At 39.0% G+C, this 22,308-nt stretch overlaps 3 protein-coding genes across 4 annotated transcripts; all 3 read left to right on the top strand.

The window, feature by feature from the left end:
* The first annotated feature begins 901 nt into the window (after positions 1-901).
* Positions 902-8,777, top strand: kars1 (lysyl-tRNA synthetase 1). 2 transcript variants are annotated; one of them, XM_079666481.1, is made up of 15 exons: positions 925-1,059; positions 1,812-1,977; positions 2,641-2,785; positions 2,889-3,057; positions 3,157-3,250; positions 4,059-4,245; positions 5,305-5,430; positions 5,655-5,774; positions 5,917-6,079; positions 6,299-6,472; positions 6,735-6,820; positions 6,908-6,993; positions 7,079-7,205; positions 7,329-7,472; positions 8,187-8,777. In XM_079666481.1, exons 2-15 carry the CDS (start codon positions 1,838-1,840, stop codon positions 8,259-8,261), a joined length of 1,836 nt encoding a protein of 611 aa, XP_079522607.1. In that variant the 5' UTR covers positions 925-1,059; positions 1,812-1,837; the 3' UTR covers positions 8,262-8,777. The 2 variants fall into 2 exon arrangements, with proteins under 2 accessions (XP_079522608.1, XP_079522607.1); XM_079666482.1 differs by lacking the exon at positions 1,812-1,977 and having other exon boundaries at positions 902-1,059.
* Positions 8,778-9,459: 682 nt separating this feature from the next.
* Positions 9,460-13,608, top strand: gcshb (glycine cleavage system protein H (aminomethyl carrier), b). The gene is made up of 5 exons (XM_079666483.1): positions 9,460-9,779; positions 10,901-10,980; positions 12,030-12,093; positions 12,199-12,330; positions 13,189-13,608. The coding sequence occupies exons 1-5, from the start codon at positions 9,629-9,631 to the stop codon at positions 13,284-13,286; spliced, it is 525 nt and encodes a 174-aa protein (XP_079522609.1). The 5' UTR covers positions 9,460-9,628; the 3' UTR covers positions 13,287-13,608.
* A 3,736-nt stretch (positions 13,609-17,344) lies between these two features.
* On the top strand, positions 17,345-21,585 carry rpl13 (ribosomal protein L13). The gene is made up of 6 exons (XM_079666551.1): positions 17,345-17,385; positions 17,845-17,962; positions 18,792-18,933; positions 19,990-20,163; positions 20,892-20,948; positions 21,382-21,585. The coding sequence occupies exons 2-6, from the start codon at positions 17,859-17,861 to the stop codon at positions 21,538-21,540; spliced, it is 636 nt and encodes a 211-aa protein (XP_079522677.1). The 5' UTR covers positions 17,345-17,385; positions 17,845-17,858; the 3' UTR covers positions 21,541-21,585.
* Positions 21,586-22,308: the final 723 nt, after the last annotated feature.

Genomic DNA, 22,308 nt, shown 5'->3' with positions numbered 1-22,308 from the left:
TTATAATTTAAAAGAAAACCTTTGAAAATCATTTGGCCATGTAACATGACAAAATATATATTCATTCAAAGCAGTGTAGCTCACAGCATGTAGAGAAAAAGGCTGTTTGGCCCACCAGGACAAATGAAACACTACTGGGATAAAAATACCTCTTATCTACACCAACATCCCGGCCAGAGCACACACTCATTAAATGACTCGCATGTTTTTGTTGTTCTTTATATAGCTTTCTTGTATGTTTGGAGTTATTTTTCTCCTATGTTTCAGTCTACTGATTGATGATTACAATGATTTGGCTCATTTGTGGCCTGACTGGTCCTCCTAATTTGGTCTAAAAAAAGTCAATGATGATAATTGTGAAGGGAAGTCCAGCAATCAATAATAATAATAATAATAATAATAATAATCCAGCAATCAATAATATACCAAACTACATAGGCTAATTTGAGATTCGGAAATTAGTTTTATAAATCATATTTTCATGTAGGTATCAACCTGTTTGAAACTTCAATGACCCCATGATGTGATTATTTATATTTTAAAACCTTTAACAACTATATTAAGATGTTCATAAATATCTACATGTATGTATAAATGCATATGTAGCAGTTAGAAAAACATAATTATTAGATGATCTCATTAATACCTATGTTAGGCCTATATGTACTAAAAAAAGAAAAGGCTTACTAAGCCACCTTTTTGTTTTCATGTATTAATTAGACAAAATGATTTGTGCTGAAAGTCATATACTGTTGTGTCTCAAACGGATAGACTAGGTTATTACTTTATTTGCCAAATAGTTGCTTGAAATGCTACAATAACATTTGCAATTCGTTTCTGATATGTAGTGTGTTCGTTTGTCTCTCGGCCACCGTAATGTCGTGTACAAGTGGGCGTATCTTGTAGGGGGCGTGGTTTGTACCGTCTTGCTCCGGCTGCAATTGGACCCTTGCTGGTGTTTTCGGTGTGTGCCATCCAGTTGCTTTTTCGGAACGTTCAAAGCATCATCGACAACATGGCTGACGCGACTTCGGCGGACGGAGAGAAACTCAGCAAAAAGTAAGCTTATTCTTCTCTTCAACTGCATTTTTATAATTTGAAATCCTTCACTTACTTCAATTTTTAGAAATAACATGTAGTTTGGGAAATAATGACCGTTTAAATTCGGCTATGCTGCGTTACTTAGCGTTACGTCAGGTCAGAAGATGCAAGCGAAGTGAGGGCACCATATGGAGATTGGAGACACGCGACAAGCCTACACATCCCATAATTCAGTTCGATTGTGTCACTGGTATTTGTAGTCCTGGACCTGAGCTGACGCAAATCGCAATAATGCATTTTTGGAATCAGTAAAACTACAATATCCACAATAACGTTATGTTGAAGAAACGTCCTTCTGTAACGAAAACGTGTGGTTTCTTTTCCTTGTTTTAGATCAAGTCTGGTTAAACGTGTGATACATTCTATTTGTGACACTTTACTCATGTAAATGGCTTTGTTATCATGTATTTCAACGGTATAAAAGCGTCTTTACCGTTCTTAAAGAATGCTTCCTGCATGCCCTTCGTTGGGCTTGAGTTTCTTTACTTGCTAGCAGTAACGTTAGTCTGACACTCCCATGTCTAACCAAAAGTAAAAGTAAACCTTGTCTAGTGTTGCCTTATTTAATGGGTGTGTGCTCTGGAATGTTGGTGTAGACAAGAAGAGGTATTTTATCCCAGTAGTGTTTAATTTGTCCTGGTGGGCCGAAAAGCCTTTTTCTGTACATGCTATGAGCTACGCTGCTTTGAATAAATATCTATTTTTCTCAGGTCTGTCCGCTGACTGGTAGCTCAGTATGCTGTGCCTGGTCAGGGCAGCCGGGCAGCAGCTGTGCCAGGCCTTTGCGGTCAGGGGACAGTGGTTAAAATATACATCCCCATGTACAGCTGCAGTCCATGCACACATGTACGGGATCCGTTGGAGAGGTGACAAAAGGTTGGTGGCTTTTCCATTCCAATGAGAAAAACAACCAACCTTTTGTCATGGTCCCCTTTCCCTTTCTGCATGAGTGTTTCTCTCCATGGACTTCTATGTTTTTGGTTATTTATATAAACACCAGAATAATTTATACAAACTCCAGAATAGAGTTAAATGCGTGGTTATGTGGAAAATCTAATATTTGTGTGCACTTAAAGGTGGGTTAGGTAATTTTGAAGAAACCAGCTCGAGCGTGCTAGAATTTGAAAATACACAGCCGGAAAAAATCTGCCACTTCCTTACAGAGCCCCTTCTCCAACACACACGAACGCCTACATGACCAATGAGGGCACGAGATAAGTTTGTGCACTGATGGAAGGCTGACAGGCAGGTTGGCCAAGCAGTCATTTTAGCCAGGCCGGCTCAGATGATTGGTCGTGCTTTTTACAGTACTACGGCTTCCACAGATGACATTTTTTGTCAAAGCGCTTAAGATATTCATTGCTATCGGGATGTTAAGAGCATTCCATGGAATATAACAAAAAGTGTATCTCGAGCCGGTTTCTCAAACTTACCTACCCCACCTTTAAGCTCCCGGGCAATTCCAGTTTTAGTTTAATCATTGACATTAAACTATGTTATCTAACCTATGTCTCATCTTTGATTCCTCTTTCATATCAGTGAGCTGAAGAGACAAATGAAAGCTGAAAAGAAGGCGTCCGAAAAAGAAGCCAGGGTGAAGGAGCAGTTGGATCTAAAAAATGAATCCAATGATACAGGAGCCGAAGATGCCTGTGCGTTGGATGAGGAAACGCTTGACCCAAATGTGAGCTTTTTCTGTGATTTATATGCCTTGCTCTTTACGTATTATACTGGAAACGTTTTGGTATTTTTGTATTAATTCCATTGTCTTTTTCCCTCCAACATAGCAATACTTTAAGATCCGCTCGCAGGCCATCCAGGAACTGAAGGGCACAGCAGAGGATCCGTACCCTCACAAGTATCATGTAGACTTGTCACTCACAGAGTTCATCGAGAAATACAATCATCTACAGCCTGGAGAACAGCTGACAGAAGCTGCTCTCCTCAATGTGTCAGGTACAAGGCATATTTTCTTAAATCGTAAATATATTTGCCATTTTGTGTGAGTCTAATCCTGCAGTAGATCCCCTGTTAAACTTGATATATGATCTAAAGGCCGTGTCCATGCCAAGAGGGCTTCTGGTGCCAAGCTGATTTTCTACGACCTGCGAGGTGAAGGCGTCAAGTTGCAAGTCATGGCCAACTCAAGGTACAGAAGGAGAGCACAGGATACATCATTTTTGTGTACAGGAAGAACAACATATTTAAAATACTACATAGACAACCCATGTGAATGTGTATTCGTGAACATACATGTCAAACAAGGAGGATGCTTCCAGATGCCATCAATAATCTAAACAATATGGTCACTATTCAATACGAGGAATATTAACAATAACAGCTACAAAAGTAGGATAAATAATAATGATAACGCTGGCCCTTTGCTTGCCTTTTTGTATGTCAGGGTGTGTTGGAGTCACATTGCACAAATGACTATAATGTCAATTCCTGTGTCCTCCATGTGGCGCTAGAGAACACACACTAATTGCACAGTATGTTCCTGTGTATCATTTGAGTCACAAAGGGCTTATTATGTGTGGCCAGTAGATGGCTCTATTTGCATGTAGATGTCATCAGGCCTGGACTCTTAACTAGCATGTGACATTTGACAACTATATGTATGTTATTAATATACTTGGAAATGGTGTGGAGGATAAATAGTTAAACTTCCTTTTTTTTATTACTTGAGTTTCATAATCTAACACTCACTGAGTCAGTAGTTGTTGTATCAGAAAATGACTGCAACTGGGAAACTTAGTTGAAAACAAAGACTGCAAAACCACTCAGCTCACCATCAACATAACTTGAGTTTGTGATTTGTTTTGTTGTGGACTCATTATATTTTTGTATTGTATAATGTCATTTGTAATGTCTTTACACCTACAATTAGTTTTTATCCTTGTGTATATTTAAGATTACAATTAGTTAATTTCTGTATATCCTCTTTTACTCATCAGTAGCTACAAGTCTGAGGAGGCCTTTGTGGCCATAAACAACAAACTGCGTCGCGGCGATATTATCGGTGTCCGTGGTATCCCAGGGAAGACAAAAAAAGGGGAGTTGAGCATCATCCCCACCGAGATGACACTTCTTTCACCATGTTTGCACATGTTGCCCCACCTCCACTTTGGCCTCAAAGACAAGGTAATTCCCTTGTGATTAGACTATGAATTGGTAAGAGGAACAGAGAATGGACTACACAAAGCAGAACCATTAGTTTATATCTAACCTTTTTTTAAGCATTAGGTGCTTTCACACCGCAGTACTTTTCCCACAAAGGTTCATCAGAACTTAGTTCATGAGAACTCTTTAGTTCTCATGAACTAAGTAGAGATTGCGTTCACACCGGAATAAGTCCCTGAGGGAGGATTAGGCAAATGAAGCCGCTGACGTCACTTCTTCTTCTTCTTCTTCTTCTGCTTTGGGTGAACGCGACATTTCGGAACTAAAGTGGGGAAAGTACTGCGGTGTGAACGCGCTTATCTATTTCACCTGCTAATTATTTCTTATTCATTTCAGTTTGACTTGTCAAGCACGTGTAGTTAATAAGATTTGTCTGAATAAAGATGAAGTGGTTATTTTCACACTGGACACGCGATGGCCAATAATAACTGTTGCTTCTACTCAAGGAGGAGGAATTGTTGTGATCTCCGCGAGCACTCAGAACGAGTATATTCTCTTTTGCACATTCAATCTGCTTGAATGGCTCCCTGGCACACCTATAATGTAGTAGAGCTATACTTAATGTCAACACTAGTGTTTTCCTGCAATGACAAGTCAAAGTTTAACTGTGAGATTGATTTCATAGCGTGTGCTAGAGGGAAGATCAGACCTTTTTTTTGATAAGTTTAGTTTTTGTGCAAATTTGTTTTGCCTAGTAGACTGGATTTGTGCTCTGGCAACGTTCTTTCTGCTGGCTACTAACGTTACAGTCTCCTAACAACAGTATATAACTTTGCCTGGTGGGACAAAGGCAGCCTTTGCACTTGTGCTTCATTATTCAATTCATGTTTTCTTTCTTATAGCTTTCAACCCTGGTTGCAGTGTCACACAAGTAGAGAACCTCAAAGATGTTCAGTGCTGTTAATTGTTCTGTGAATTTGCTCACAGTAGCCTATGTTGATTGGAAGAGATAGTGACCTGTGGTAATAACCAATGTTAAAGCTATTTTTTCTCACCACTTTGTAATCTTTCTCTTGAAAGGAAACCAGATTCCGCCAGCGCTACTTGGATCTGATTCTCAATGACTATGTGAGGCAAAAGTTCATTACTCGCGCCAAAATCATCACATACCTGCGCAGCTTCCTGGACCAGATGGGATTTTTGGAGGTAGGAATTGCTGTCTGTAGTGTATTAAGACATCCAAGTGGACAAGCTTTAGAGAAAAAAGTATTTCACAAATGTTTAATTACCTTTTGTGCAACAATTTGTATTTTAAAATGCTATAATATTAAATTTCTTTCACACTAAGTTTGTGTGTTAGTTCCACATCTGAGGCAATAAGAATCACAGTGTAAACTGTTTTTGCTGACTCACGTTTGTGTTTACTTTAGATTGAAACACCAATGATGAACATTATTCCTGGTGGAGCCGTGGCCCGTCCGTTTGTCACCTACCACAATGACCTGGATATGAACCTGTTCATGAGGATCGCGCCTGAGCTCTTCCACAAGGTCACTTTTTGTCGTCAATTGGAACACCCTTTTCCTGTGAATTTTGTAGAGCTAAAACTTCAAATACTCAACGTTTTTGCCTTTTGTTCGTCATGTGTCAGATATTTCAATATTAAAGCTTCATCTCATATCTTTCCCACAGATGCTTGTGGTTGGTGGAATGGACAGAGTGTATGAAATCGGTCGTCAGTTCAGAAATGAAGGCATCGATCTTACCCACAATCCAGAGTTCACCACCTGTGAATTCTACATGGCATATGCAGATTACCATGACTTGATGGAAATCACAGAGAAACTTCTCTCAGGTAAGTGAAAACACATAGTGAGGGAAAAAAATCCACATTAAACTCCATTGAAGTTTTAGGCTAATAATGACCTGGTTATCAGGAAACAGTTTATATCTTTGTCATTGAGGATGGTACTATTGGTATGAATTGTGCATTTGAAAATACAAATTCCCAACTCTCATTTCTTCTCAGCAAAAAATACTCTCTTTAACTCAGTGGTTCCCCTCTTTGCTTCAGGAATGGTGAAGCACATCACTGGAGGATACAAGGTGACTTATCACCCTGACGGTCCTGAGGGGAAGGCCTTTGAGATCGACTTCACGCCGCCATTCAGAAGACTGAGCCTGACTGGAGACCTGGAGAAGATCATGGGAGTGAAATTCCCTCCTACTGACAGCTATGACAGTGAAGGTGAGGATCTGTAGATGTTTACAGATGGATTTTCTGTGAGTGTAACAGTCCCTCGGAAATGTGAAAACAACTTTTGTACTTTTCTTTCATTTAGTTTGAGGCGGTGTTTTAAACTGTTTTCATCCCTATTCGGTTAAACTCTTAATTCTTCTATCCTTCACCTGTGGGGTTTTTTTCTTTGTCTGTATTTCACATATATTTATTTTTAACTCAGAAATATGACGTTTTTTTAATGATTTCTCTTTCATTCTTTTACCTTCAGAGACACGTAAATTCTTTGACGAGCTGTGTGCAAAGAAAGGAGTTGAATGTCCGTCACCCAGAACCACTGCTCGTCTTCTTGACAAGGTGCTGCATTGATGCACAACACTATTTGTTATTGCTTCTTTTTTGTTGTCAATGAGGTCCTAACTGCTGATCTTCTTTGCTCCGCAGTTGGTTGGAGATTACCTTGAGGTCACCTGTATCAACCCAACATTCATCTGTGAACATCCTCAAATCATGAGTCCCTTGGCGAAATGGTGAGAAAGACCTTCTTTCAGGCACATATTTATCTTTTCGAATGCAGTGCTTAAATCCGTATTGACACTTTCTCACTTGTTTCAGGCACCGATCCCAGAAAGGCCTGACGGAGCGTTTTGAGCTCTTTGTAATGAAGAAGGAAATCTGCAATGCTTACACCGAGTTGAATGATCCCGTCAGACAGAGAGAGCTTTTCGAGCAGCAAGCCATGGTATTTATATTATTTTGTATTTCTGTTGCATTGTTTTATTTTCTAAAAGTCCAGGCTCCTTGTTGTTGCAGTGTAAGTGTGTATAGTGGTGCATGTTAATAACTGGAGTTGGATCTTTTCCAGGCCAAAGCTGAGGGTGATGATGAAGCCATGTTCATCGATGAGACCTTCTGCACGGCTCTGGAGTACGGACTGCCACCGACAGCCGGCTGGGGGATGGGCATCGATCGTGTCGCCATGTTCCTCACCGACTCCAACAACATCAAGGTAAAACTGTCGTAGGAGTCATAATTCAAACTTGTTAATTCCTTACACAACTTTGAAAACTTTTTATTTTTTTAAAAGGGCTGATATTGTACTAGAGTGGGTCCCCCTTTTGTTTGATTGTGCAAGGATTAACTTGTACTTAAGTGTAAATGGTTCACACTATTGCACTGGTTAACAGTGGTGGTAATTTGCCAAAATGTGCATCAAAGCGCTAACAAAAGGAATAGAAGAAGATTGCTGGGAAAACACAGATTTAAAAAAAAAATACAGGATTGAAATGCAAAACGTTTAGTCAGAAAGGCCATGCACTTAACACGTTTTTTGTTTGTTTTAGAAACACAATATTTTGTAACTAACACAATGAATAAAGTACAAACCACAATTATAAAAGGACCTAATCAAAGTAACAAATCAGAGTCAAGAATGTAATCAAATCAACCTGGTTCCTGATCATGTAGTATATGTGACCACATGGCACCTTCCCTCAGTGCATTGTCCTCTGAAGAGCACTTTAGACTTTGATCAGACTGAAGTGCAACAGAAGAACACAGGATCAAAGAACAATGGTTTAAAGAGATAACCTCTTCAGGAAAGCATATTTCCTGCAGTGTATGCACACGTACATAAGCTGCCAACATCAGCCAGGAAGTGTCTACTTTTATGTTTGCGCTCTAAGAGAAAAAACCCTCAGCTAACAGTTTTGTTCTCTTGCAGGAGGTGTTGCTCTTCCCAGCCATGAAGCCTGACGACAATAAGACATCAGCGCCCACAGAGGGCACCTCCGTCTAATGGCATGACCTCTGACCTGTGCAGGAGTCCGTATAGAGCAAAAGCCTTTTTTATAACTGCGGTCATTAGTGGAGCCTGCAGGTTTTGTGTTTTATCATGTTGGTGTGTATAAGGATTGATCCTTGCAGTCATTAAGGGGAGTCATCTTGTCTCAGTGACATGGTTAACTTGTAAAGGTGACAAAAGCTCCTAATTTTCTTTTGTACGTCTTACAATGTTGCGCTCATATTTGTTGTCCTCCTTGTTACTTTTAAGGGGACATTTTAATCCTCATTGTCATCCAAACAGTAAATGGATGGCATTTGGTCAGGAAGTCGTGTGATCTGCTGTGATGCCATCTTGGTAATAAATAAAATGGTGCTTGAGTCTGGCTACCAAATACAAATTAGATGCACAATAAATATGTTAAGTGTTCTCCATATATTCATCTGTTTTACCTGCTTGTTTTTCCTGTCTGATATTTTTCAAGCTAGACTCCACAAATTAAATATGCCTCTGCCAAGAGGTTCAAATGTGGGTTTGTCTGAATAAAGTTAATATGAATTAACATTGTTTAGTCTCTTGTAATGTTTGTGCTCTGTTTTACAGAATACAATTATATACATTACAAGAGCCTAAGAGTTTGAACAATATGATCAGTGGTTTAAATGGCTTTGAGACAAACTATTTAAATAATTGTCCACAGATTGTGTGATATTTCATTTACAGCTGTGAAGGAGATTATCTGACTCTTCCTCTGGGGCAGAGCAAAGGGTCACACTGACCTTGCAGCTGAATACAAAGCTTTATCAACCTTTTTCAGTAAGTGGTGCAAGAAAAACATAAGCATACAATTAACATGTTATATATAATTATGATTAAACTACCAATTATACACAATTTTTCATTTGTCTCAGACGCCAACAGGCAAACTTAACTTTAAACATTTTATTTAGATTGCACATGCACTATAACACTAATGTTTTGGTTTATAGTATAATATTAACATATCAATACTTTAAATATATTTAGAAGAAAGCAGTCTGTTTTTGGTAGTTTACAATTTGTACTTTGAAGAGTAGGCGACTTTCAGAAGTACTACATTTAAAATGTAGAAGAGTAGTTTTACGGTTGTGCATAGCTAGTATAAGACGTGAATACTTCTTCCTACAATGTTAATTTGTTATGATTTACAATCAAAGAAGTCTGCAATAACTTCACATTTTAAGACGCCACACACACTCCCCTCTCGTCATCCCAGCCCACCTCCCTCCAGGCGGGAGCCCGCAAACATTGGGATGGTGCGCGCTCCCGCGGTCAAGTGTAAATGCACCCGAAAGACTAGTGGACACACACCAGACACTGACATACACATACACTGAGTGAAGATGGCGATGAGAGCAGCGCTGCGGAGCCTCTCTGCAAACTTTTCCCCCAGACTTCCTCAGCTCTCGTCGGCAGCGCAGGTCTCCGCGGCCCGACTGCTGTGGAGGAGCAACTCCCCGCGGACCCTGAGCACAACCCCGGCCCTGTCCACAGGTAAATACAATAAAAATACATGTACATGTCTGTGCAAATGTGCTGTAATGTTACACACTAACATGCGGGTTGGTCACACATTCCTGCTTGTCTGTAAGGGGCGAAACAACTCACGCACTTGCCCAAATCGGAGCAGAGGAATGCGACAGGAAGGGCAGATAAAGTTTGTTTTTATCTCCGGGGTCGCTGTCAAAGTAAACAAAAAACGTAAGCAGTTGCATGTTGGTAACTAAAATTGATTAAATCTTTTATTTTGTGGCTTTTGTAAGCCTTTTTACATACCACGAGCTCGAGTGGGACGTTAATTACTAACCACAAACAACACATTAGTAATGTCTCGTGCAGCAAACAGTTTGAAGCTTTTCAAACAAAACACAGACCCCTGATCCTGGGTATGTGCCACACATAGCTGTAGAGTTATCAATCCCTGGTATTAACAGTCAGAAAAACTATAATTTTCTCTAGTTGTTGCCTCATTCTTTTTTTCTTCCACCCTGCATGCTGTTAAATCTTCAAACCCATTTTAATAACCAAAAGAAATAAAGATCTGCAGAAATGTTCAGCTCTCATAACTGACTGCTCTCTCCGGCCTTGCATCAGCATCTTGCACATTTCACAATCTGGTTTAAACCTGTATTTTTCTGCATGGTCTGATGCCAACCCTGGGAATTGTTGATGCATTGTGATTCTTCCCTTGGGGTGTTTTTAAGATGACAGCATGAGCTGAGATTTAAAATCCTCTTTTAAACTTCAGTCTTTTCAATTGTCAGATTTACTACTCTTGAAAGGCTGATGATACAGGAAACAGAATCTGCAGAACCCATAATTTTTTAGGTTGTAACATTTATTCCAGTAAACTGCACTTCGAATTGACAGCATATGGTGTTGCATAAGAAGCATACTCTTCAGCTGTAGTCCATAGTACAGTAGATGCTCTTTGGACATCCAACCTATGTTATTTGACACCATTAAGCTTCCCCTGATATGTACCACAATATTAAAGTTATTTTTCATTCGGTATTGTAAGAGCTGTATTGCATTCATGCTTCATAGTTTGATGATGTTTCGCACTAATGAATTAATCTGTTCCAAGCTAAATGATTGCCCTGTTCTCTCCGCAGCCCTAAAGTTCACAGATAAGCACGAGTGGGTGCGAGTGGAAAGTGGAGTTGGCACAGTGGGTATCAGCAATTATGCTCAGGTGAGTTATGGAGTCTTATTACTAACCATTGATTTATGACACACTTGGTTCAGAAGTTTTCTGATGGCTATCTCACAAATATTGATAGGCTAATATATGAAGTACAGTACTGCACTTTGTCCCCACCTGCAGCTACTGCACTATAACAAGCTAATTTACTGTTTTATGACTTTAGTTTGACACAATTGATTACGGCCAAATTGCAGTAGTGTGCAGAAAAGCTCAAGGGCAGGCGCTTTACCTATAGTTCAGAGCTTTGAATAAAGGCCAGTATGTTGTCTTTGAATGGAATAAAGCTTTTAGATAATCTTTAACTAAATCAAGGAGGCATTGTTTCCATATGTTGAACGGAGAGAGCTAATTTATGAGTGAACACTACTCAGGTTAGCCTGTCAAATGAAAAGTTTGAATTATTACCTCCCATGCCAAATGGACAAAAGAAGTCAAATGTGATGGTGAACCCTACTGTGTTTGTTGTCTGTTTATAAGGTGAAACTTCTAATATGTCTGAGGAAAGGATTTGCATTGTTGGATATTGACTGATTTGCGTGGTTCAAGACTGAATTGCTGCCCACTGCACGTCTCCAATATTTTATCTAAAAAAACAGATTACCTCAATCAGGCTCAAAGTTTCTTTCTGTGTTCTGAAGCTTGAACAATTCCAAGTTCAAAAAATTGTTTATTTATATTGAACTGCATTCTGTTAAATCCAGGAACGTTTCTTATTTAGTAGCAGTATATGAGGTATTTTAGTTGCATATAAGGACTTCAAATTCCAAAATAAGTTGTTCCCACTAAAGAGATTCGTGGATATAACCAACCAAGGGATAGAAGGCTCCAGCCAGTCTTTATTTTATATGAATAAGGTTACCTGGTGAATTTTGGAGAAAGACTAAAGCATTGTTGGTTATCCCATTTTCATGAGATTTGTTGACAACAATGAACATAATATATAAACAGCCATTTCCTTCTAATACAGAATTGCATTTAAGGCATCCTTAGATCACTGCATTTAATCACTTTAGTAATACTTTTTTCTACGATTTTAGGAAGCATTAGGTGATGTGGTGTACTGTGGACTCCCTGAAGTTGGCCAAAGACTTGAACAGCTGGGTAAGGAATACACTCCACATTTGTGAAAGGGATTCAGTCAAGCGGTGTGATAAGCACTATCTGACATGTTTTGTGTGTGTGTGTGTGTGTCTGTGTGTATTGTAGAGGAGTTTGGTGCCTTGGAAAGTGTGAAGGCTGCCAGTGAGCTGTACTCACCGCTGACAGGAGAGGTGACTGAAATCAACACAGAGCTGACAGAGAATCCTGGACTTGTGAACAAAGCCTGCTACGCTGAGGGTAAGCGTCTCACGTTCACCGTTGTTCTTTTCTAGTATATTTCTCCCTGTACATTTGTTGGTAAAATAGATGAGAAATTGCCAAACCAGAATAAGTAAACAGCTCAAGGTTGTCTGGATGTTCCCACTAGGGCAGTGGTTCCCAACCTTTTTTGTCTCGTGTAACCCATGAGCTGATCGCTATTCTATAAGTACCCCCCACTCATCTGTGAGGATTCGCCTACATCGTTTCTTTTATTAAACTCTTTGTAATTGTATTCAAACCATCTGCTGCTTAGATTAAAACACTTGTCCTCTTAATACAAATGCATTTAGACTTGACCTTTACACTTATTGTCAGTGAAAAATATTAATATTAAAACACTTCTGGCAGTTTTAACATCTTTTGTCAAGAGTAGAGTGTTTGATGAGACACTTGAGCTTGCTTGTCTCGAATAAGCTTTGATAGTTCTGGGGGCAGGACACCAGGCATTTGAAAATGTATTTAAAAAAATTTTTTGTGTGGAAATACATTTCAGTCCTTAATCTTTCTACTAACCCCTGCAACCCCCTCAACCCCATACCCCTGGTTGGGGACCACTGCACTAGGGGGATTCTCAATTTGCAGCAAGGGTTGACATATAAAACTGAATATAAAAATACATCAACAACACAAAGCTTGATTGAGCAGGGAAATCCAAATGTAAATCAAGCACAAACAGTATGTTCAAGTATACAATAGTGCAATTGTGCAAGGAATGCAGCCAGAGTGCTATATTTTATAAAGCATAGTAAAAAACCTTGGGATGAAAGAAACATGTATTGTGTTGCACATGAAAAATAAAATTGGGCTTTTCAATTATGAACTCTTACTTTTCAGGATGGCTTATCAAGATGACGATTGAAAAGCCTGAAGAACTTGAAGGCCTCATGGATCAAGCTGCATATGACACATTTCTTAAGTCATTTGAAGAATAAATGGATAAACTTGCAGTGATATTTTTGTAATGTCATTTCAATTAAATATTAGAAGGCATGATTACCATCGTCATGGTGGGACACGCCTTCTCATCTGTGGTATTTATTTTGATACTGAAATTGTGCTATCAAAATAATATAAAATCATCTGTAATATCTTCCACTTAGGACTTTTAAGCTACTACTCAACAGAAGAGGCCTCTTTATCTCGAGATCCATCAGTATTTGTTCTTTGCTCCATGTGCACAGATGTGGTAATATATGACAACGAGATTGTAAGAGTTGTGTCACGTTCATATAATAAAATTTGGTCTTAACTCTCCTTTGTTTATTTCCTACTGGGTCTGTCTAATCACAACAGCTTTAAAATGGACCAAAAAAAAGCACAATTTCATTCAGCAATAACAATATCACTTGAAATACATTTTTTAAGAGGCTTATTGTAAATTGTATGATGCACTGTAGACATGTTCATTTCATGTTACTTTGCATGTGCCGACAGAGCATGCTGCTTCTTTTTGTTCATTGTAGTTCCACACCTTGACCTTTGCCCTCAGGCGTAGATAGACAGAGATTGCAGAGGATCAATGATTAATGAAGCAGCGGTTTGAACAAAAAACAGCACTCTCAGGATGATAACGGAAAATAAAAGCTGTTATTAGTTGTCTCGCTTTACTGACTAACTGAACATGTGTCACAAAGTATCTCCAGTTCAATAATAATAAAAGACTGAGTTATGTATGCAACAGCCATAGAGAGAAAAGGGGAGAAAATACAGATCCATTTTTATTTTCAAGCAATTCAGGACAAATAGAGCCATGGTCTCACAAAGGTAATAATAATAGTAATACATTCAATTCATATAGCGCTTTTCTAGATACCCAAAGTCACTTTATTGAACAAAACAAACAAAGATGAGAACTGGCAGAGTAATGGTGTGAGGAAAGGGGTTTAACAGGGAAAGGCAAGTGTGAAGAGGTGGGTTTTGAGTGCTTATTTGAATGATAGTAGGGAGGTTAAATGTCTGATGTGGCTGGGGAGGGCCCAGGGACCCCAGGTCCGGAGCTTAGTCCTGGTGGTCTTTAGGGTGCTTGCATCGCTTGCATGCATGTAGTGTCGTTTAAACAAACAACGTCATCCCAGGACAATCTTGCTGTCCAATTTATATTTGCAGGACAATCGCAATATCTTGCCCTTCCATGTCTTCCTCCTAGGGGGCTATGACATTGTTTGGCTGCTTGTTTTTGCCAATGACTGAGATTACTTTGGAGTTTTTCACAATTCATCCAAATGTGCAGGCTCTCCTTCACTATGCCCTGCAAACCGATCCAGGCAGCAAGGAAGGGTTCTTGAGGGTGCTGCTGAACAAACTGAAAGGTCATGTTGGTCAGAACATTTGCTTCCAGCTGCACAGAGGTTTGATTTATATTGTTTAACAATGTGCCATACTCACTTTTCAGAAGAGCTCTTTGTTCTCCACTTTCAACTGTGTGTTTCTTTATACAAAAAGGTGAAGTTGTATACTGTTGCACTGGTTACACTTACCATGCACCATCAAAATCCCAATCAAAACATCTAGCCAACTGGATCGCAATCTCTTCAAGCTGCAGCTACAGTATGAGCAATGTGCTATGCCACTTTTGCTGTAATAATGTAAATGTCCCCGCTGTGGGACTAGTCAGGAATTCTGATTCTGATTACCAAAGTTAAGTAATTGCCTCTAATAAAAAACGATTTAGCAAGCAGCAAAGTCATTAGACAAGTCTGCAATGATATATGAATAGATGTAGTCGATTCTTACAGTAACTGCTGCTTCATATTGAAATGCTCTTTTGGTTTATGAAATCACCCGCAGAATATGAAGGCAACAGACACATATGATCTGCGAACTCAGTTACAAATGGCTATCGCTAGCACTCGTGCTGCTGGTGATGGATTTCCGCCCCTTGTATTTAGTTTTATCAGGACCGGTAAATGAAGGTTCAAGAATCAAAGGTTTTATTATCATATGCACAGTAGCTATGTGAGGAAAATCGTAGGTCCCGAGCTCCTCCAACAATACAACATATTATAGGATACAAATTATAAAGTTTAAAATAGTGCAAATGAAACAGAGTTAGGCCTACGATACAAATGAATAAAATAGGGCAGGTTATGAACACTACTGATGTTGTCGTCCTCAAACACACACCAATCCGTAGTTTCAAATCAGTGTTGCAAAGCGGAGTCTGATTGCTCACTTCAGTGTGCAGATCCTTGTGTTCACAATAAAAGTGTAGTTTTTTTGTGAATGTCCAGTGTCGGTCATAAATCTCATAACATCAGCTTTTATTTTCCTTGTGGATTTTCTTCTTGACCCTCATATATGGAGAAAATGGTGAGGCAGTTGTGTCTTTCAGGTATGTCCTTTCAACAGATATAATAAGAAACATGACATTATTGCAGTGTGAATGAACAGTATGAACAACATTAAAAAAATGTTTTATTATTAAAATAATATTTAACTGATATCAAGTTGTGAAATAGAAACATGTACAGGCATTAATAAATGAATAAATGATCTAATGCTCCCTTGACTAATAGAGAAAATAACCAAATTAGCAGGAATACCTACAAAGAATAATCTTTCTCAGCACGGAATAAAAAAAAACATAACATACATTAATGAGCTGTAGAGGTGCTTGTATGTGGATTCTGTTTGTTTACAGACCCCTGCTATCTGTTTTCCCCTCCATCCAGTCTTTGTGATAAGTTAGTGGTTCCCAACCTTTTTCAGTCAGGCCGCTCTTGGGTAATTGGAAATATTTTCGAGCCCCCCCTAGCCCGGTTCCCACCGAGATTATAATTAATTGTATATAGTTGTACAAACATTACATTTTGTATGCTAATAATAACAAGACAAAAAGATCCAACTATAATTTTACATTTTATTATGGATTGAACATGAACAAAATTGCTTGTATTGGCAGATGATCCTGTGCCACTGTGAAATAATGTGGCCTAATTGAAACAATTACAAATACTGCTTATCGATCGGTTACTTTAACAGTATTTGTAGCCTATAGGTTATTTTTGTTATTTTTTAGGGAAAAACTTAACAAATTGGAAACAGAATTAACATTGATTTATTTTATGTATAGTGTGGATGATGAGCTGCTATATTGCAGTGGTGGTAATAACTAAGTAGATTTACTCTCAAGTACTGTAGTCTACTTATTTTGAGGTACTTAAGTGTTTCCATTTTTTCTTTGTAATTCTGCTCCTCTACATGTGATGCCTTTTGGCCAGCTGATGGACAGATTGCTCGTGTTTCCGCGAAAATACTTATGGCAAACGAGCATTGGAGCATCGAGCCTTGTATATTGTCACTTTTGAACGCTCTGTTCTCCCAGCCACCGGCAGATCTCTGTGTGCACGGTGCAAACAATGTTTTTTTACAACTACTTCCCAAACTTCATGCGACACCCCTGCAATAGCGCTGCATGCGATGGTATTGCAAGCTAATATTTTCACAGGCAGACAGAACATTTTTGTAGCCAAGTCCAGATTTTTATAAACGCATAGTTGAATCTCCCTGCATGATAACAAAGATAACTAAGCTTTGATATAAACGCTCTTACTTCCGGTTTCGCCTGAATTAAATTGTTCTCTGTTCGCTCAGTTATTTCATGTTTTAGCCTATCTTGTAAAATATATTTGTATCACAAGTTCGTCATAATTAATATTTCATAATGCTATTACCACAACCTTGTTCTATGGTTGTGTATGTTCTGCAGAGGAAACCTCCAAAAATACAGGCTAAAATTTATATATATATATATATATATATATATATATATAAATATATCATTTTTATAGAGACGTCGATAGCAAATACATATGTTTCTTTTACAATATATATATATTTAAAATATAGCATATTCCTACATTATATTTCTTTATTACAATGTTACGTTGTATCGGTTTGTTTTTGTGGGGATACTGCTCTCTTACAAACTCTTTGATAATGCTGTACTGCCATTGGCTGGTTGACACCATATCCCACAATGCCCCGCTTTTGCACTTCCTTTTTCCTTTCGGCCATTTTCCTTCCTCGTAGGTATGTTACATTTATCTCTTCAAATTTAAAAAGAATCTTGTTCAATCCTTGGTATTTTATATTTATTTGTCAATTTATTTTACAACATTAGATGGTGTGTTTTGTCACCTTTGCAATAAGGTCATTATTGTCATAAGACGTTATCGTAGAATTGCAGAACCACGTCTACTTAGTAGCCATCCCCGCTCAAGCTGTGTTTGTGACTGTTAGCATTGCTGTTAGAGGCCACATTGTACTTACGGTAATATTGTAATATGCCTGAAAACAATATGAGCGCACGTTACCAATGTTCACATTAAAATGATTAGTTATTATGGAATTTAGCAACCGGTCACGGGAATTGAACAAGAAAACAGTCGTTGACCTGCTAGCTTAGCATCTCAACCACAGCCCCTGGTCCTCACGATGGTGTGCCGGCATGACAGTCTGCTAATGTCCGTGTGCCACGCTGTGTTTCAGGGAAGTAGGCAACCATGGCACCCAGCCGGAATGGAATGCTCCTGAACCCTCACTTCCACAAAGACTGGCAGAAAAGAGTGCGCACCTGGTTCAACCAGCCAGCCAGGAAGATCCGCAGGTGAGAACTACACTGCTTCAATTTGCGATGCTAACTTCAGCTAACACGCTTTACAGTTGAGTATTGCACTGTAGGCAGTAAAATATCTTAACTATGCTTTTTTTTTTAATGAAGTGTAACTGCATCAGTACGTTGTGTGCAAACGTGTAGACATGCTATCTAACCTAAATATTGTGGGTGCTTGGGTTCGGGTTCGTATTGGTTTTAACATCACCCCAATCCTGGTTCTTCTGACTGACTTCTGATTAGAACTGATTTTAAAGTGTCTACTTATCTTTGAAAGCATTTCTTTCTCTACCTGGCCCTAAAGCAGAAATGTAGACACCAAAAGAGCCGGTCCTTAGCCTCAGATCCTCAGGTTTGGCCTTTCTAGCTGTTCAAAAGATGCCACAAGTCTTGCTGAATCAGTTGCCTTTTGGTCGAAACCTATTTAATTGAATTATAATTGACATAAGAACCATCTTTTTGTGTTTTGCATCACCAGTCATATGATGAAAAATCTCCGGAATCTCTGTATTTACTTGATGAATATTTTGAACCTATTATCTGATGACTGATGTGTTTTGCCTTTTGATGGATTTCTGTTAAATTGTCTTAGTTTCCAGCTGTATCCTTAAAGGAGTTTGAGGACATTACCTAATCTGTACAGTAATTATTTATATGCGTTATTGATGTAATATTTAAATACCGGAGCCCCCGCCATTCTGTTACTTGCCTTATTTCATGGTTAAGAGACACAGATGTATTGTCGTTAAGAAGTTCTTTAGTCTCTGGGACTGAACGGGTTAGTTGGTTACTGTCATTTTGACTAAAATGCCTCTTTCTTCAGGCGAAATACTCGTCAGGCTAAGGCCCGTCTCATCGCGCCCCGTCCTGTGGCTGGCCCTTTAAGGCCTCAGGTCCGGTGTCCCACCATCAGGTACCACACCAAGGTCCGTGCTGGACGTGGCTTCACTCTGGAGGAACTCAAGGTAATGTCTTGTATTTGTCCAATAGATGGTTCACATGCACAAATAGTTAATCTGCAATGTAAATCCCAAAATACTGTGCAACGTTTGAAAACGTTGAACTAATTGATTCCATTCGTGACTGATTTATGTTGTGTGGGTGGTCGGGCAGAAACTTTTTATTTTAAAAGTCTAAAGCGTAGCATCAAGGTGACCTCCACCCCAGAAATTCTATTGACTACTTGAGATACAAAACTAAACAAGCTCAACTCTGTGATGAATCATACAGCCTACCTAACTAAAATACACAACAAAAAGCTGCAAAAGAACAAAGTCCTGCTTCCAAGACCTTCTGCTCTTGCCAAACTCTACCTTTACTTTCCACCTCTGTAATCCTGTACTGTGGGAGAAAGGCTAAATGACTGTTGGTGTGAATCACCCAAAAACATGTGAACGTGCATGTTTTTCTTCTAGGTGGGCAAACACGAGTAATCGTAATAGTGTTTGTTGCTTAGTCAACTTTGTACGTTATACAGCATTTATAAAACTAATTGCGTCGGTGAGATCTCACCTTTATAAAAACACACCGTTTATTTAAATCACCAATTGCAAATGTAAGTTGTATAAGCAAACTAATGCCCATTGTGTGGGGAAAGCACAAGTCACACTCTGGAGTGTTATCCTCTGCATCAGCCTTTCCTGTGAAATATCATCCTTTCAAGATGGCCACAGCATATTTCTCCCAACCTAAAGAAATGAGTGGGCAGGGCTGTGCCCCACCTTGTTAGGTTAAAGTGTGGAGTCATTAGAGTGCATGTATCTGTATTTGCACTTGCAGCTCTACCAGCATGTCTTCATTTGCAGAAATGTAAAAAAAAAAAAAAAAACGTATTTTTGTGTTTAACATCTTCAGTCAGATGATGATAAATCTCCGGAATCTCTGTATTTACTTGATGAATACCTTGAACCTATTATCTGATGACTGTTCCTTCTGCTATCGGAAACCATAATGGACTGTCACATATTGGACATCACTTATCTGAGTTGTGTTTAAAACATTTAGCTGTTTCCTCACTACAGGCAGCTGGCATCCACAAAAAGACAGCCCGCACCATCGGCATCTCCGTCGACTCTCGCCGTCGCAACAGATCCACAGAATCTCTTCAGGCCAACGTGCAGCGACTGAAGGAGTACCGCTCCAAGCTCATCCTGTTCCCCAGGAAGGCTTCTGCGCCCAAGAAGGGAGACAGCACGGTAAGATTATTTTATGTTGCTGCATAAAGATCAGACATGTGACAGACTGTTGTTGTGCTTAATAACCAACTAGTTTGATTTGTGACTCACTTTCCTGAGAGAAAAAAGTATTAAAACATAATTCAAAGACACGTGGTCGGTAGGAGTGAGTCATCTCTCAAAATCAAATTTTAAGGCCCAGTGTTTGTTTACCTTTCCTCCATCTTATCAACATGAAATCAACAGCTTTTGAACAAGCTTTTATAAGTAATTTATGAAAACTAAAAGAACCCTTTATTGTATTTGTTCCTTTTTGAAATAAGTTTAAAGATGTGCTTTGGGGGGAGGGGGGTTCAAATAATGAGTCCTAACTTGTGTACTTTGCACTTCTAAGTGCACCAAAGTCATTAGTTCCTCCCCCTTATCCCTGCAGTACACCACTATGAGCAGAACAGATTGCTGCCCTGCTTTTTTGAAAGATCATAACTTTAATTCTCAGTTAAATGTATTTGTTGGGTTGTTTTTATTACTTGACTGAGGACTTGTTCCAATCAGACTAATGTTTGAAGAACACAGGAAGGCCGAACACTGCGCACTGCTGCACTCACATTGCAGTTCACCTTTAATTATACAGCCTTTTCGAGTTTTTGACCTCACTCAAATTCTTGTAATGGCAGGGTGTTTGTTTAGCCGCCTTACTGAGTGATATGGATATTTTGTTGAATAATGAACTGTTTCCATCTTTTCAGGAGGAGGAACTCAAGATGGCCACTCAGCTCGGTGGTGCTGTCATGCCCATCAAGAACGTAAGTACCCAGCACATCTATATTAACATGAATCAGGAAGGATTATCAGATCACTGGAAATAAAAGTGATTTGTTTTAGGTGGCTTTTTAATAGCTTACATCGAACGGGCTGGATTTTGTCACTAGACTTTATACGTCGTCAGTGATGATTCTTGAAAAATATATATATTCAAATAATTTGTTATTCTGTATTACGCAGTCAGGTGATGATACATCTCCGGAATCTCTGTACTTCTTTGATGAAAAACGTGAACCCCTTTTCTGATGACTGCTTTTTAAAATCTAGCTTGAAAAACAAATTGGTTTTCCCAAAATATGATCCATTACACTCCACTTCTATTTGCATAAATTAACTTATTAGTGGGAGTCTGTCCTTTAGAGACAAAATTACCACGCAATATGTGTTCACCCTTTTTCTTCTTCATTCTCCCAGGTGCACAAAACCGAGAAGGCTCGTGTTATCTCTGAGGATGAGAAGAACTTCAAGGCCTTCGCCAGCCTGCGTATGGCTCGCGCCAATGCTCGTCTCTTCGGCATCCGTGCCAAGAGAGCAAAGGAGGCCGCCGAGCAGGACGTGGAAAAGAAGAAGTAAAAATAGTTGCTATGGAACTTTGAAAAATAAAGTGTGGAAAAAAGATCAGTGTGTGAATGTCATGATTATTTAATAGTAAGAGTTGTCAAGGAGCATCACAGCAGATACTTTTATGGTTGATTCTCAAACATGGATCACTTTAACCTTCAAGGTATCAAGAGGGTTTCTATATGCTATCAAATGTGTTAAATGTTTGCTCAGAACTATGGTCGGTAAAAAAGTTTTTGGAATATAAACTTATTTTTATCATAACATTTTAATTTGAAACCGGGTGTCGGGAGGAAAAACAAACAAGACAGTTCTAAGGGCCTGATAGCTCAAATCAGAGCCAAGCTTACTAGAATGAATGGACCCTGATCACAGCAGACCTCAGGACTCGTCATGATTAAGGAAAAGTGCAGTGATGGCTCTATCTGTTGTGTGCCAGCAAGCACTCTGGAGACCCTGAGGCCCCTGGAGGAAGTAATCCAAGTGGGGTCTTTTGGTGATTTTCTTGCCCAGATGTGTTGGTTGGTTAAAAAGGCTGCACAGTAAAATATTTTCCAGTAACTATCAAAAGTTTAAGTCCTGACAGCTGTAGAGTAAAAACTAAGCAGTTAATACAAAATATAAAATAACTACTTATTCCCTCAATATACTTGGAGATGTATCTGATTTATAAATGAGTCCAAAGTATAAGCTAAAAACAAATGGTAACTAAAGTCCTCACTCTATATTGGGCTCATTTACAGCAGTAGATGGCGCTAGAGTCACAACATGTAACGCATG

The sequence above is a fragment of the Notothenia rossii genome, assembly GCF_949606895.1.
Source record: "Notothenia rossii genome assembly, chromosome: 2".
In the NCBI taxonomy this organism is placed as follows: domain Eukaryota; kingdom Metazoa; phylum Chordata; class Actinopteri; order Perciformes; family Nototheniidae; genus Notothenia; species Notothenia rossii.
Note: the sequence above shows the minus strand (reverse complement) of the source record. Positions and strands in the feature narration are given on the sequence as shown.

Coding starts and splice junctions, on each gene's coding strand:
- kars1 (XM_079666481.1), top strand. CDS start 1,838: ATGCTGTGCCTGGTCAGGGCAGCCGGGCAGCAGCTGTGCCAGGCCTTT. Junction 3,058..3,156: donor TGCTCTCCTCAATGTGTCAG/GTACAAGGCATA, acceptor TATGATCTAAAG/GCCGTGTCCATGCCAAGAGG. Junction 6,080..6,298: donor CACAGAGAAACTTCTCTCAG/GTAAGTGAAAAC, acceptor TCTTTGCTTCAG/GAATGGTGAAGCACATCACT.
- gcshb (XM_079666483.1), top strand. CDS start 9,629: ATGGCGATGAGAGCAGCGCTGCGGAGCCTCTCTGCAAACTTTTCCCCC. Junction 10,981..12,029: donor GTATCAGCAATTATGCTCAG/GTGAGTTATGGA, acceptor CTACGATTTTAG/GAAGCATTAGGTGATGTGGT. Junction 12,331..13,188: donor CAAAGCCTGCTACGCTGAGG/GTAAGCGTCTCA, acceptor CTTACTTTTCAG/GATGGCTTATCAAGATGACG.
- rpl13 (XM_079666551.1), top strand. CDS start 17,859: ATGGCACCCAGCCGGAATGGAATGCTCCTGAACCCTCACTTCCACAAA. Junction 17,963..18,791: donor CCAGCCAGGAAGATCCGCAG/GTGAGAACTACA, acceptor CTCTTTCTTCAG/GCGAAATACTCGTCAGGCTA. Junction 20,164..20,891: donor CCAAGAAGGGAGACAGCACG/GTAAGATTATTT, acceptor CCATCTTTTCAG/GAGGAGGAACTCAAGATGGC.